Source organism: Aphelocoma coerulescens, assembly GCF_041296385.1.
Source record: "Aphelocoma coerulescens isolate FSJ_1873_10779 chromosome Z unlocalized genomic scaffold, UR_Acoe_1.0 ChrZ, whole genome shotgun sequence".
NCBI lineage: Eukaryota > Metazoa > Chordata > Aves > Passeriformes > Corvidae > Aphelocoma > Aphelocoma coerulescens.
This window is the reverse complement of record NW_027184085.1, coordinates 1,147,126-1,161,913: the sequence shown is the minus strand read 5'-3', so window position 1 is coordinate 1,161,913 and position 14,788 is coordinate 1,147,126. Positions and strand designations below refer to the sequence as shown.

The 14,788-nt window shown below is 54.2% G+C and overlaps 1 protein-coding gene across 1 annotated transcript in view; it reads right to left on the bottom strand.

Moving 5' to 3' along the window:
- Positions 1 to 14,788, bottom strand: part of TCF4 (transcription factor 4) — an 82,873-nt gene that overhangs the window by 30,593 nt on the left and 37,492 nt on the right. Inside the window, exons 4-5 of the mRNA XM_069001513.1 lie at positions 13,639 to 13,700; positions 11,614 to 11,710 (exon numbers count right to left, since the gene is read on the bottom strand). Of these exons, the coding sequence (XP_068857614.1) occupies positions 11,614 to 11,710; positions 13,639 to 13,700 (159 nt within the window). The remainder of the gene's footprint in view (positions 1 to 11,613; positions 11,711 to 13,638; positions 13,701 to 14,788) is intronic.

The following is a 14,788-nucleotide window of genomic DNA, read 5'->3' as shown; positions in this document are numbered from 1 at the left end:
CCAGCCCGTCCCGCAGGACCTCAGCTGCACGCAGCTCCCTCTCCTTCCCTCTCCTCCCCTTCCCTCTCCTCTCCTTCCCTTCCCTCTCCTTCCCTTCCCTCTCCTTCCCTTCCCTCCTTCCCTTCCCTCTCCTTCCCTTCCCTTCCCTCTCCTTCCCTTCCCTCTCCTCTCGTTCCCTTCCCTCTCCTCCCCTTCCCTCTCCTCCCCTTCCCTCTCCTCTCCTTCCCTTCCCTCTCCTTCCCTTCCCTCTCCTCCCCTTCCCTCTCCTCCCCTTCCCTCCTTCCCTTCCCTCTCCTTCCCTTCCCTTCCCTCTCCTTCCCTTCCCTCCTTCCCTCTCCTCCCCTTCCCTCCTTCCCTTCCCTCTCCTTCCCTTCCCTCTCCTTTCCTTCCCTCCTTCCCTTCCCTCTCCTCCCCTTCCCTCCTTCCCTTCCCTCTCCTTCCCTTCCCTCTCCTTTCCTTCCCTCCTTCCCTTCCCTCTCCTTCCCTTCCCTTCCCTCTCCTTCCCTCTCCTTCCCTCTCCTTCCCTTCCCTCTCCTTCCCTTCCCTCTCCTTCCCTTCCCTCTCCTTCCCTTCCCTTCCCTCTCCTCTCCTTCCCTTCCCTCTCCTTCCCTTCCCTCTCCTTCCCTTCCCTCTCCTCCCCTTCCCTTCCCTCTCCTTCCCTTCCCTCTCCTCTACTTCCCTTCCCTCTCCTCCCCTTCCCTCCTTCCTTCTCCTTCCCTTCCCTCTTTCCCTTCCCTCTCCTCTCCTTCCCTTCCCTCCTTCCCTCTCCTCTCCTTCCCTTCCCTCCTTCCCTTCCCTCTCCTTCCATTCCTTCTCCTCGTCCTCCTCCTCCTCCTTCTCCTTCCCACCCCGCTCCCACTGACATCTTCACAACCGGCGCTGCCACACCGTGCCCAGGGCACCTCAGCCCTGGAGGTGATGCTCCAAGGTTTTCCCAAAGGTTGGGAACAGATGCCAGCTTCGGTGGGGCTCATGGAATGGTTTGGGTTCAGAGGGAGGTGAAGCTCATCCCGTTCATGCCCTGCCAGGGCAGGGACACCTTCCCCTATCCCAGGTTATTCCAGCCTGGCCCAGGACACTGCCAGGGGTCCAGGGGCAGCCACAGCTGCTCTCAGAATTCTGTCCCAGCCCCTCCCCACCCTCCCAGCCAGGAATTCCTTCCTGATACCCCATCTGGCACTGGGAAGCCATTCCCTGTGTCCTGTCCCTCCATCCTCGTCCCCAGTCCCTCTGCAGCTCTCCTGGAGCCCCTTTAGGCCCTGCCAGGGGCTCTGAGGTTTCCTTGGATCCTCCCCTTCTCCAGGCTGGCCAATGCCAAGGAAGAGCCCGGAGCTCTGTTCCCTATGGATACCACATCCCACCTAACTTGCATCCCAAGGTGTTTTCCCCGATTCCAGGAGGAGGAACGATGGATGACCCTGATGCAGCGCTGCCTGTCTCACCCGGCTGGAATGGGAACGAATCCCAGCCACAGCACCAGCACAACCCCAGTGTCGCCTGCCACCCCAGCCCCTTCCCACCTCCTAACAAAACCCGGGAAGAGCCACAGAAATCCCACAGAAATCCAGGCAACCAGAGAGGGAAGAGCTGTGACTTGTGTTTGGAAAATGAACCGGGAGAAAGCCTTTTGGAAATTTCAGGAACACAGAGATGAAGGATCAAATCCCCTGTGGAGACTTGGGAAGGATCCCACATGCCAGTGGAATGTGGGGATACCTGCTCCCCATCCAGACACTCCAGAAAGCAACGCTAAAGCTTCCCAAGTTGAAAGAAGTCCCTTTTTTCCCCCCGAATTTGCCAGTCCTTTGGAAGTTGCCTGAACGGCAACAGCTGCTGCATTAATAATATAAAGAGAAACTGGAATTTCTGAGAGGATTCGAGGAAGACATGAAGGCACTGAGATGAAAATTCCAAGCTCGTTATGAAGCAGCCGATTTTCCCGGGAAAGCTGTGAGTTGGTTTTGTCCCACCCAGCCGGCCAGAGGTGCTGCCCAGCATTGTTTTCCCCACACATTTGCATGGCTAAGCTGCCCCTTTTTCTTGGCTCCAAAGGAATGGCGGTACGAAAAGCAGATGTGAGCGCCGGATCCTTTCAAAGGAAATTTCCCAAAGCCGAGCCCATTCCAGCTCCAGATCAAAGGCACTAAAACACCCATCTCCTCCCCCTTCCCGGATAATTACCGGGATTCGATGTCCTTTGTACGAGGTACGGCTCGCAGGGGATAAATAACCATGGGTGCGTGCTGTGCTCCCTGCGCTCCTGCTGCCTCACCTGCTGCCCAGGGACGGCACTGATCCGCATTCCGGACATCCCCGTTCCCTCGGAGCTTCCTGACACAGCTGGAGCAGCATCCGTGTCCAGCCCGGCCTTGCACCCTGCCAGGCATCCAGGGGCCCAGGGTGCCCAGAGCAGCTGTGGCTGCCCCGGGATCCCTGGCAGTGTCCCAGGCCAGGCTGGACACTGGGGCTGGGAGCAGCCTGGGGCAGCGGGAGGTGCCGCTGCCCACGGCAGGGCTGGGAATGAGATGATCCCCAAGGTCCCTTCCCACCCAAACCGTGCCACGATGCCGTGGTTCTGCTGGTCCCTATCCCTGCGCGACTCCCGCGTCACGTCCGAGCCTCTCCAAGGCAGCGAGCAGTGAATCACCACTGCAGACGGGACCCCAAGCCCGCTATGCCCCGCTCCACCCATCCCATGCAGCCGGAGGAGACGGATAATTATCCCTGAGGAACAGCGACGCAGGCCTGGGCTCTCTGTCCACCCACACCTGGGCTCCCTGTACCTCCCCACTGGGATTTCATCCAGTTCCACCCTGGATTCTCCTGCTGACCTTGGGAAGTCACAGCTTCGCAGTCCTTAATTTAGGAAAATCCCACCGGGATCTGCCTGTGGCCATCCCATGGAGAGCGGAGGAATTTCCTTTAACAGAGTGACACCAAAGCATGAACAGGAAAATAAAGGATATTCAGGAAGGAAGGAGCAGGAAAGGAGGAATGTGTTCCATATTCCTTTGTCTTTTGTGCCTAGTTCCTCCCATCCCGAGTTCTCGCCTTCCCTGACTCCTCTGTCCTTCATTATCCTCTTTCCTGTTGTTATGCCTCGAACTGGCAAAAATTCCCGACTGCACAGGCGTGAAAACTGGCCCTGATTCCAAATATAAGCCCCGATGTAGGCCAGGGTATATTTGGCAAATACAAATCCTCGCCAGATTTACACAGCTCTAATAATAAGGTGACGAGGACCGCGGCAGGATTACGGATGCGGCCTCCCTCATCCCCACCAAGCGCCAAAGGACTTCCCTTTGACTTTGATTCAACCTTTCCGCACGGACTGCACCTCGTTAACTCCGGGGGGTGGGAAGGGGAGGAAAAGGAAAGCCCCAAAAGACCGACCAAAGCTGTTCCAGGCCGGGGGAGCTTGGGATGTGCTGGTTCCCATCAGCCCTCGGATGCGGCGCTCTCGTTAAGCAGGAACACGAGTCCACGCGGAGCATGGAAGAGGCTCTCAGTATTCCTTAGGGATTTCCAGCCCCAGCAGAGTCCGGGTTCCCACTCTGCTCTGTTCCATGGCACAGAAGCAGGTTCCTATCACCCCCTTTCGCTCCTCACCCATGGGAGAAGTCCTTTGGACATGTTCAAAGCTCCCCAGGATCCCACAGCCCCTCATTCCTGTCTCCATCCATGCCTGGCTGCTCTCCCGCAGTCGGGAGGAGAGGGGCATCCATCCGCCTGTGCCACACCCACAGCTGTGGGGATCCAGCCCCTGGAAGTGCTCCAGGAGCCCCTGGGATGGTGGAAGGGGTCCCTGCTCACTGCATGGGGCAGAATGGCAGAGTCCTGAAAATCCCTTCCAACCCAGGCCGTTTTAGGATTCTGTGATTCATCTGGAATAATCCCATGGCCTCTCCTGCACCACCATCTTGCTCCAAATACCTCCCCCAGCACATCTCTCCTTTCCTCCCCTTCTCCTTGCGCTCTCCCTCTCCGCTCCAGGAGTTCTTTCACTCCGCACTTTAACGCGGAGCTGGTGGCTGATGACCTTAAAGCCCTTTTCCAACCTGACCAATTCCGTGAGTCCACCTTGAAAGCGTTACCACAAACGTGGCAGTGGAACTGATGATGTTTAAGATCCCTTCCAACCCAAATTCTATAAAAAATAAATTCAAGGAATAGCAAATTTTTAGTGTTTTTAGAACCAGACAGAGCCATGGCCAAGTCCAGGGCTCTGCCTTGAGGACTCTCCTGCCCAGATCCACCAAAGCTGGATTTGATATTCCCTCTTTTTAAGTGCAGCTTGTTCCCCTCGTTCTGTCTCCTCAGCAAATCCCATTACACGATGGAGGAAAAATGTGGCCTGGGAGGAGGGAACGAGCGGAGCTTCAAAGCCGAGTCCTTCCCAACATTCTCCAGGTGTGCGCCACATGGGCCGGCCCTGGAATCGCAGCCGCTCGGGGGGCGATGACAGCTCTGCAGAGCGGGATCAAAACCATTCCACATGGAAAAAAATATCAAAGTCGGGCGAAGAAGCCTTCTGCCAGGCGAGGAGGGGGAAGCCAATCCCACAAATCCGAGTGGGAAGGACGGGGTGGTTAAACGGGGAGAGGCAGCTGGGGCTGCCACGCATCGCTAACGTTTATGGGCCCACAAAGCACATCCCGAATATCCCGGCTTCCCAGCGGGACGGGGCAGCAAGGGAACTCCCGGCCCGACCTGAGCCCAAGAACACTCAGGCTGCGGGAGTCGAGAGCTCTGGGCTGATCAAAGCTCTGGTTCTGTTCCGCACAAAGAACTCCACACCGAATTCCAGGGGAATTCTAAAAACGTGCTCGGGAGAAGCTCAAAGATCATGGAATGGTTTGCGTGGGAAGGGACTTGGAAGCTCGTTTTGTTCCACGCCCTGCCATGGCAGGGACACCTTCCCCTATCCCAGGTTATTCCAGCCTGGCCTTGGACACTGCCAGGGATCCAGAAGCACCCTGTGCCAGGGCCTCACCACCCTCACAGGGAACAATTCCTTCCCAATATCCCATCTGTCCCTGCCCTCTGGCACTGGGAAGCCATTCCCTGTGTCCTGTCCCTCCATGCCTTGTCCCCAGTCCCTCTGCAGCTCTCCTGGAGCCCCTTTAGGCCCTGCCAGGGGCTCCGAGCTCTCCCTGGAGCCTTCCCTGCTCTGGGCTGAGCATTCCCAGCTCTCCCAGCCTGGAGAGCAGCTCCGTGGCCTCCTCTGGACTGGCTCCAGCAGCTCCACGTCCTTGTGCTGTAGTGGGCTCCAGAGCTGGACACGGTGCTCCAGCCGGGAATACACCGTATCTGGGAAACCATTTGGAAAAATTCACCGGCTGTTTGCTGAGCTGGAGGGTTCCCTCAGAGCGAAATTCCTCCTGCCCCGTGCGAGCTGTTGCTTATGGACGGCCCCAAACCCAGTCTCCCACCCAGCAGGCTGAATTCCTTGCTGGAAAACACATTTTAGAGGAATTTGGGAACAAAGGCTGCCGCCAGGGCTGTCCCTGTGGAAGCTGAGGGCACTGAGGATGGGCAGGAGTTGGACAGTTGGATGTTTTCCCCGTGCACACGACACAGACCTTTTTTTCTTTACTTAGGAATTCTGGGATGGCTCCTCTCTGGTTTAATCCGTGCGCTGATGTTCTCACCCACCGTGTGATCACCCAGTCTGGAATAATCCCTATTTCCTTCAATATTTCTTGCCTCTCTCCTGGGAAATTTAGAGCCGATTCTGGCATCTGTTCCCCGTCCTCTTTTGTGAACACTGAGGCGAAAAATCCATTTATTTTTTAGCAGTGTCTACATCATCTGTCAATAAATTCCCCTTTCCAGATCTAAGAGGTCCTAAAATTCCCTGTCCTGGCCTCCTCCTCTTTCTGCATCGTCGTGATTGTTTATCTTCACCTCGGGCCTGCCCCTGCTTTTCCCTTCGCTTCCCTTCCCCGAATCCGGCATTTTACATCTTTTATTCCCCGTTTCCTTCCTTGCCTTTCATTTTTAATCCAGCCCGTTCCTCCTGGATAATTCCCACAAAATACAAAGAGAAATACAAACACACACGCCGGCAAAACTGGAGTATTTTGTCAGCCTAATTTCTTCTTCCTCCTCACACTGAATCACCACGTTCGCTTCCCAGAATATCCCTCTTTTTTAGGACCAGGGAATATTCAGACCGCAGCTGCACAGTAAAAGTTTGCAGGAGAAAGGAATAAATGGGAATACTCTGATTTCAGTTAGGAAGGAATATAATCTAATTAAAGTCCTGCTGGTTCCTGTTAAACCCGTGCTCCGGAGCTTTTTATTTCGCATGGTCCCGGGATCAAAGCCCGGCCCCAGTCCCGGCTGCCTCGTCTGGTGTGAGAACCGGTGCTGTCCCTAATTCCGACCATATGGCGAGAGGGATCTGCTGGCATGAGGCTGGGGAGAATTCCCGTGGCCTCCCGTCAGCCCCGTTTTATCCTCCCCACCGGAGCTCCTTCCCCTCGGATCTCATCCCCTCCGTGCCTCCGACCCAACGCGGCCGAGGGAAGAGCGCTTCCCCAAAAAGCCGCCAGGAGGGAATGAAAACCTGAACTCCAAAAATCCAGAGGATTGTTTGCTTCCAGACAAGGGAGAGGAAGGCTCACCTTTTGTCCTGGATGGAGAGGGAAAAGCCCGGAGGGGATGCCGAGAGTTTTAAGCACGGCCTAAAGCACGGCCGGCACTAAGGCTCAGCCCCCCCCGGCCCTGGCACCGGCAGCTCCGGCTCTTTTTCCAGCACAATCCAGCCAAAGCTCCCCCAAAAAGTTGATTTTATTTATCTAACTCCTCCTTTAATTCCCCATCTCTCCATGCTGGGAAGTTCAGACTTCAGGGCTGGGCTGCGAATGCTTATTAATTAAACTCGGCTTTGTTGGACACTCTGGGCTTTAACTAAGAGCATAACAAACCCTTTGTTTTTCCCTGCTTAACGGAGCGTGACTGCCTATGGAAATGACCCACTAATTCACCAAATTTGTTTTGTTTCCCAGATTTTCCCACATGTCCATTTTCCAGCTGTAATGCAAATCTCTGCCCGCAGCCGGTCGTGTCCCCCCGAAGAGCGTCGGGACCTCAAGGTGATGCACAGTCATTAAGGGGCTGCAGCCACTGCAGCCACAACAACTCCAGCCAGAAAACCCCAAAAGGCAGGAATTCATTTCTAAACCCTCCTTTTGGGAGTGCTTTTAACTTGGTTTGCATTTTTTGTGTTGCCTTTCTTTTAGTCATTATTTCGGATCGTGGAACCGTTTGTGTTGGAAGGGACTTTAAAAGTTCATCTTATTCCAACCCCTTCCCACTTCCCAAATGCAAGAGATCTACAAATGGGAGCCCTTCGCTCTTCAGGAATATTTTCAGGAAGTCACTTCCAGGTTTCTCTCAATACCCAAACAGTTGGGAGCTCAAAATTCCCTCTGCTCCCAGCCTCAGCTCAGCTGGAGAACAGCAACAAAAGCTCCTTGGAAAGCCAAGCTCCAATAATCCCTGGAAAAGGCAGGAGCTTGTTAACTGCTGGATTTTACTGGGAAAGCTGCTTCCCTATGCAGGAGACAGAGACACTGGAGCCTGGAGAGAGCACTGGAGCCTGGAGAGAGCACTGGAGCCTAGAAATCAGAGCATTTCTGGGTCGCTGAGAAGGCAGAGCCGGGTTACAGGCAGGAGTCTGGGATCAAGGCAGGAGCCCGGGATTATGGGCAGGAGTCTGGGATCAAGGCAGGAGTCTGGGATCATGGCAGGAGTCTGGGATCAAGGCAGGAGCCTAGGATTATGGGCAGGAGTCTGGGATCAAGGCAGGAGTCTGGGATTATGGCAGGAGCCTGGGATCATGGCAGGAGCCTGGGATCATGGCAGGAGCCCGGGATTATGGGCAGGAGTCTGGGATCAAGGCAGGAGTCTGGGATCAAGGCAGGAGCCTAGGATTATGGGCAGGAGTCTGGGATCAAGGCAGGCGTCTGGGATTATGGCAGGAGTCTGGGATCAAGGCAGGAGTCTGGGATCATGGCAGGAGCCTGGGATTATGGACAGGAGCCCAGGATTAGGGCAGGAGCCCAGGATTAGGGCAAGAGCCTGGGATTATGGGCAGGAGCCAGGGATTAGGGCAGGAGCCTGGGATCACAGCAGGAGCCTAGGATTATGGCAGGAGCCCAGGATTATGGGCAGGAGGCCAGGATTAGGGCAGGAGCCTGGGATTATGGCAGGAGCCCAGGATTATGGCAGGAGCCCAGGATTAAGGGCCGGAGGCTGCTCCTTTTGCCTCCAGAGACGCCAACTGTAGGCTGTCACACAAAATAACTCCTTAAAAATGCTTGTTTAAGTACAAATCCCAAGGAATGTAAACTTCCCTGAAAAGTCTGTAGGACAAACTCATATTTCAAGGCTTTGCTCCTGCACATGAATTGCCACAGTCGACAGTTTCTATTTATACATCTGCTGCTGCTTCCCAAAGAAATGGAGATGTCCTTGTCATTTCTTTTCTCCGGGACCGCAGTTGAATGCTGAGCTCGGAATCCTGACTGGCAGCACTTACAAATCCATTAACTCTTGATTGGGAACGGGAATTTTTCCATCTCCGCCTTTGTGGCTCCTACAAAGCGTTTTTAAGCATCTTTCAAGGCTCCAGGAGATCATGTGGGGTTTGGGTTTGGAATATCTCCAAGGATGAAGAGTCCATGGCAGTGTCCAAGGCCAGGCTGGATGGGGCTTGGAGCAGCCTGGGACAGTGGAAGGTGTCCCTGCCCATCGCAGGGGTGGGCATGAAATGATCCTTAAAATCCCTTCCATCCCAAACCATTCCATGATTCCACGACTCGGAAGGCAGCACAAAGCTGCTCCAAGCCCCGTCCCTGACATTCCTGGACAGTTTGGGCTGTTTCCCTCCGGGTTCCCTGTGCCCCTTTCCCAGCTGCAGAGCGGGAAGCGAAGCCACCTGCCATAACAGAGGTGGTGTGAAAAGGAATTAATGTTCCCGCCGTGCCAGACACTGAGGGAGAAAATGCCGAATCTGCCAGGCTGCAATGTAATCCCATTTGAGGAAATGTTGAAATCATTCCTGCAGAAGGTTAAAAAAACACGGAGCGGGCTGAGTCAGATCCACAGCATGGAAAATTTCATCCCAAATGTTTACAGTTTAGCAATTGAAAGCGAGGCCTTTTAATGCTGTGTTGGGTAAACTTCACTAATCTGCAAAAAATTCCAGTTCTCCTCATAACAACGGGAACGGAATCAAAGCTGCCGGGATGAAAAGCATCGGCCGCGGCGATGTTCCGACCGAGACGGGGAAAATCCCATTAAAAATGGGCATGGGCACGGAGCAGCCAAGGAACACTGGGTGGAGTTTGGGGTTGTTTGGAGCACTTGGAAGCACAAACCTAAATATTCCTGCTTGGCAAAGCGAGGGGAGGGATGGAATTCTAAAGAACCGGCAGCTGTCCCACTGTGACCACAACAACCATGGCAGAATATTCCCAGAGGAGCTCCAAAGGTCACCCCATAAATCAGTGGCACCCAGAACCCGCATCTAATCATAGAATCGTGGAATCTGCTGACTTGGAAGGGATCCACGGGGATCATCCAGTCCAGCTCCAGGCCCTGCACAGGGCAATCCCAACAACCCCAGCCTGTGCCTGAGAGCATTGTCCCAATGCTCCCGGAGCTGCTCCTTGCAGGAAAATGCCCTGTGAGGGTTTAAAAGCAAGTTCCTCCGTGTGGGAAGAGGATTTAGCAGGATAAGGTCATTCCCAAAGAGGACACCTGGGAACGGGAGTGGCAGTGGGAAGCACCAGCACATCTGGAGCTGGGACATGGATGAGTGGTGGCCTTGGCTGGGCTCAGTGGTCTCTTTTCCAGCCCTAATAATTCCATGATCCCGTCCCCATCACTTCCCATCGGGAGCAAGTCCATCCAAGCCAAGAGAACACACCAGTATAAACCAGTTCAAGCAGGATGACTGTCAGGCTCTGGACCAGAAGGAAAGGGTGGGAAGGAAACGGCAGCACAGCTCTGCCAGTGCCAACACCCCAACACCCCAATGTACAGGGACCCTTCCCGGGGAGAGCCCGGAGCGGTGCCAGGAAAAGGGAAATGATGAGAAGCAGTTGGAATAAGCGGAGTCGGAGCCGGCAGCCTCGTCTGAGCAAAGGGCCCTGTGCAGCGTCCCTCACTGCAGTGTTTAGATTCCTCCCAAAATCCCAAATTCCGACACGAGCGGCGCACGGCAACGCTCCCACACACCATCCCGGAACCACAGCGTCCTGCCCGGGGCTGCTCACGGCTTCCCATTCCCAGAAGGCATCACGATCCCCCAGCCCAGGCCCTGGGTATCCCCAGGAGGGATATGTGCACCCATTCCACTGGGAAAAGCCCTCCGAGGGCATGGAGCAGGACCTTGGAGAACCAGCAGGGGCTTCCCCAGCTCCTCATCAGGAACTTCAGGAACATCCTTATTACCTAGCCCAGGTGCCTCCAGCTGTGCTTTTATGAAGCCATTATTTCTTAAACCGAGGGGAAAGGGCGTTTTCCTTAGAGCTGGCAAAAGCAGGAGCGAGAATTCCCTGGAACACAGGGGCAGGGAGAAGAGGGAGAGACCCTTCCCAGCTCCCCAGACTCCAGTTAAAGGCTGCACTGGGAAGCAGCCGTGGTTTCCCCTGGGCCCCGTGGCGTGAGTGCAGGAGGGAGTGCTGAAATTTCCAGGCTTTCCTTGGCTTCTCCCGAGCCTTGCACAAAGTGCCGTAACCGTGCTTTGGCTGGGAACCCGCACGGACGGCTACAAGCTCCAACACCATCCAACAACTCCCAACTATTTCCCAATATTCGGGGATGAGGGATGTATATTAGAGCTGAGGAATGATGTATCGCAGCCACAGCTCCGTGTTTCTCTTGGAGCGGGCTCAAGGCTTTAAAGGGAAGCGTTTGGTTCGCTCATGGATGGAGCACGGGCGGGATCTTGGCCCAGCCTGAGCACGACCAGTATTTTGACATCATTTATTTACTTTAATCGAACTCATTAATCAGCCTTAATTAAAGAATGCAGTGATGACTCCCTCATAAATAATCACGGGGTGTCCAAACCTTTTAGCGCAGAATCCCGGGATCATTCCAGTTGGGAAAGATCTCCAGGATCATCGGTGCAGCTGCTGGCCGATCCCCACCCTGTCACCAGCTCTGAGTTCCTCGGACAGCTCCAGGCACGATCCCTCCCACTCCACACAACATTCCCAGTGTCCCCCACCACCTCTCTCTCTGTTCCCTTTGGGATTTATTCATTAGGATTTCAAAAAGCTTGTCCTGCTTTAAAAACCCCGTTCCGAGTGTGTCCAAGGAAAAAGCCAAACCTCACTTTGCATCACAGACCCAGCAGGAAAACACGGTTACAGATAGCAACAATAGATAAAATCAATGGAGAGAAAATAATAAACACCATCACAGCACAGTTTGCCTACCTTAAAAAATGGAAAATTAAACCACATCCCTGTTCCCACCCTCATGCCAAGCCCCAAAAATGAGGCTGAGTGCTTGAAGCCCCCCGGATTTGATTTCTTGTCCGTTGATCCCACTTCCCCCACCCCAGTAAGGGAGGAAACTCCATGTTCTTACTTTGTATTCTGGAATTGACAAAGGGAGGAGAGAGATTGTCGTGTGAGCCGAGGTCTCTGCTCGCCATGTGGTCATAGTGAGTCCCATCTCCATAGTTCTGCCGAGAAATCGGGAAAAAACACAGTTTTACACCTTGGAACAGCATTTCCCCAACGAGAAGTCCACAATTCCCTCCTCCATTTGAAGGCTGCTCTAAGGAACATCATTCCCTTGAATTTTTCCCCTGTCGATTGTTGGAATGACACATTCCGGAGCACTTTCTGTGCTGTTTCTAACGTTCAGTTCATCAGAAAGAGAACCCTGACTGGAGGCCTGGGACGGTGTTCCTGAAATTCTGTGTGGGGCAAATCAGCATAAAGGCCTCTCCGAAGAGTCTTCCTGCTCAGAACATGGAAGAAAGGCTCCGGAGGAACCAAGTCTCCCGCTGTGGAAATTCCATTCCAGCAGGAGAAAGCGAGGTCAGGCTGTTTGCGGAGTAATTCCGCGACTTAATGCCCAGCCTCGATTCAAATTCCCGAATCCTTCCCAGGCTCGTGCTCCTTTTCTTTCTATCTCCCAACTTCATTCAGGGGTTTGGAGGCAGAAATAATCGGTGTGTGCCAATTCCCAATTTCCTTTTCAAAACATTTTTCCCTCGGAAGCAATACAAGTGTCAAGGGGAAAAAAAAGGGCAGGAAAATCAAACTGACAGATGGAAGCGGGAATGACGTCAGGGATGCAAAGCAGCATGGAAGAAGAAAAGGTGGTGGGATTCCTTCCTCGGAGGCAGGCATGGGGGAAATGAGGGATCCCCTTCGGCTGCCGTGAGGGGAAGGACTGAGGATGAGGAGGGGATGAAGACGGGGATCCTGCTCTTCCTCGCCATTCCAGGGCCTGGAGCTGCCAGAGTCCTGATCCTTCCAAGTTAATTGGGAAACAATTAGGAAGCAATTGAAACAAATGTAAATAAGGGCACGAGGAAGGCACTTTTTGCCCGGCCTAGGCGTATTCCACGTGTTTGTAGGGAATAAACAGGGAATAATCTGTGAGCCACGGGCAGCCTGGAGGAAGGGCAGAGCTGGGATGCTCCGGCTGGGAAGTGGGGCTGCTTCCATGGAGCTGCTCCGGGCTGGCGGCGGCTCGCGAGGATCCAGCTGCGCTGCTGGAAATAGCTGCTCTTCCCACCAAGGCATCCCAATCCCAAGGTGTCGAAAAAATGTGGATAACTGTCCACAGGCACAATTGAACTGACTGGGCCCAGCTGTCTCACAAATCCCAGCAACCGTCGAGCCGGAGAGCGGCTCGGAAGCTGCATTCCCACAGGGAATTCCGCTCCTGCACGGGGAGCACGGGGGATGCCATGCCCCATTCCCAGCCTGGAGCAGAGGTGGGCTGGGCTGGAGCTTGGATAGCCCAACACTCAGAGGGATGTGCCAAAATGCCCCAAATTCCAGCCACGGCCGAGGAGCAGGGTTTGAACCCCACAGCGCAGTGGCCGAGGCGGGAAGGGCAGGGATGCGGCTGCTCCGGTGACAGCCTTGGTGTCCCCTCTCCAGCTTGGTCATGGAATGCAAGGCCCGGCACAGGGATGGGTGCTGGCCCTCTCTCCTCAGGCTTGGGAACACCTCCCCTCCTGAAAAATCCCTAAAAATCCAGCTGCAGAGAGTGAAAGAGTGGGGAGCAGCCTCTGCTCCCCTTTGGGGTGGGGGGCTGATAGACCCCAGCAATAATGGTTAATTAATATTTACAGAAATCATGGAATCATGGAATGCTTTGGGTTGGAAGGGACCTTATGGACCAGTTCATTCCAACACCATTCTGTGGGCAGGGCCACATCCCCCTTGCCCAGCTTCTCACGGAGCCAAACGCACTGCCAGGCTCAGGTTTGAATATTAAAATATTAGAACATGAAAAGAAGCCACTTTAATGAGAATCCAACTTCCCAGGCCGGCTTTTCCGCACGCTCCGCGGCCGGCTCAGCCCGAGGATCGCACGTTTCCATCTGCAGGAAGCGTGGCTGGGGGATAAAGATTAGATTCTACTTACCCGGGATGGACTCGGATGTCCTGCATTCCCCCAGGACCCTGAGCTAGTTCTGTCTTCTACATCTGGGGACAAAAAAGTTCTTTAGGCTTGGTGGAAATCATTCCCGCCTTTTGTGAGGGCACTGGGAAATTAACGCTTCAAATTAATCTCCCGGTGCCTTTAATTAAGAGCCAGGCACGAGGAGCCGAGGCCAGGAAGTGGCTCCTGACCCCCGGCTTAAATGAACTCATTGAAATTCACGGCGGGAAGGAGCCGGACCCTCAGGAATGCTGAGGTCTGAGCAGTGAAATTCCTTCCTGGCTCCAAAGTGACTTCAGTGAAACAGCTCCCATCCTTCCCAAGTCTCCAGCAGAAAACAGGGATCGACAAACACTTCAGACAGCACGAAGGCGGAAGGGAAAGTACAGGATGTGTGTTTTACCCGCCAGCATCACCCAAGGAATGCAGGAGGGCTGGGCCACATCCCTGCCTACAACAGGCCATTCCCAATATTCCTTCTCCGCTTCCCACTGAACGCTGCGGGATGGAAGGGATTTTAAGGACCAAGCACTTCCATCCCCTGCCACAGGGACGCCTTCCGCTATCCCAGGTTGCTCCAAGCCCTGCCCCACCTGGCCTGGAACGCTTCCCTGGGCAAACACGGAGGGACTGGGCCACACTGCTTAAACCCACGCTTTCGCCATGGCAAACCCACCCAGGTGCGAGGATCAGTGGGAATTCCAGCTGGAGGAACCGAGCAGCTCATGAGCACTTAAAATCTGGGTGCTGCCACTGAATCCGGGCAATTTCCAAGATTCCAAACCCGACACATTCGCGGAGTTTAATTCTTTCCCCCAATTAGGAATTCTATTCTCTCCATAACAGATGAACACGTTAATAGCACGAGACACTCGGAGGTAAATATTTAATTAAGCTCCAGGAAAAAAAAAAAGGGAAAGAAACTGTGGATCATTTACCTGACAGATCCGATCAACCATTCCATTAGGTTAATTAGGCAGATTTTTAAAAATCAGTTGTGTTATGTAACAGGCAATTAACTCTGGGGAGCCCCGATCCGTCTCCTGCTCCACATCACGGGATATTACCCCATCGATTCCGATGGGCAGCATCCCAGGCCGGAGCAGGGCTCCCAAAATCCCGCAGGGAGCAG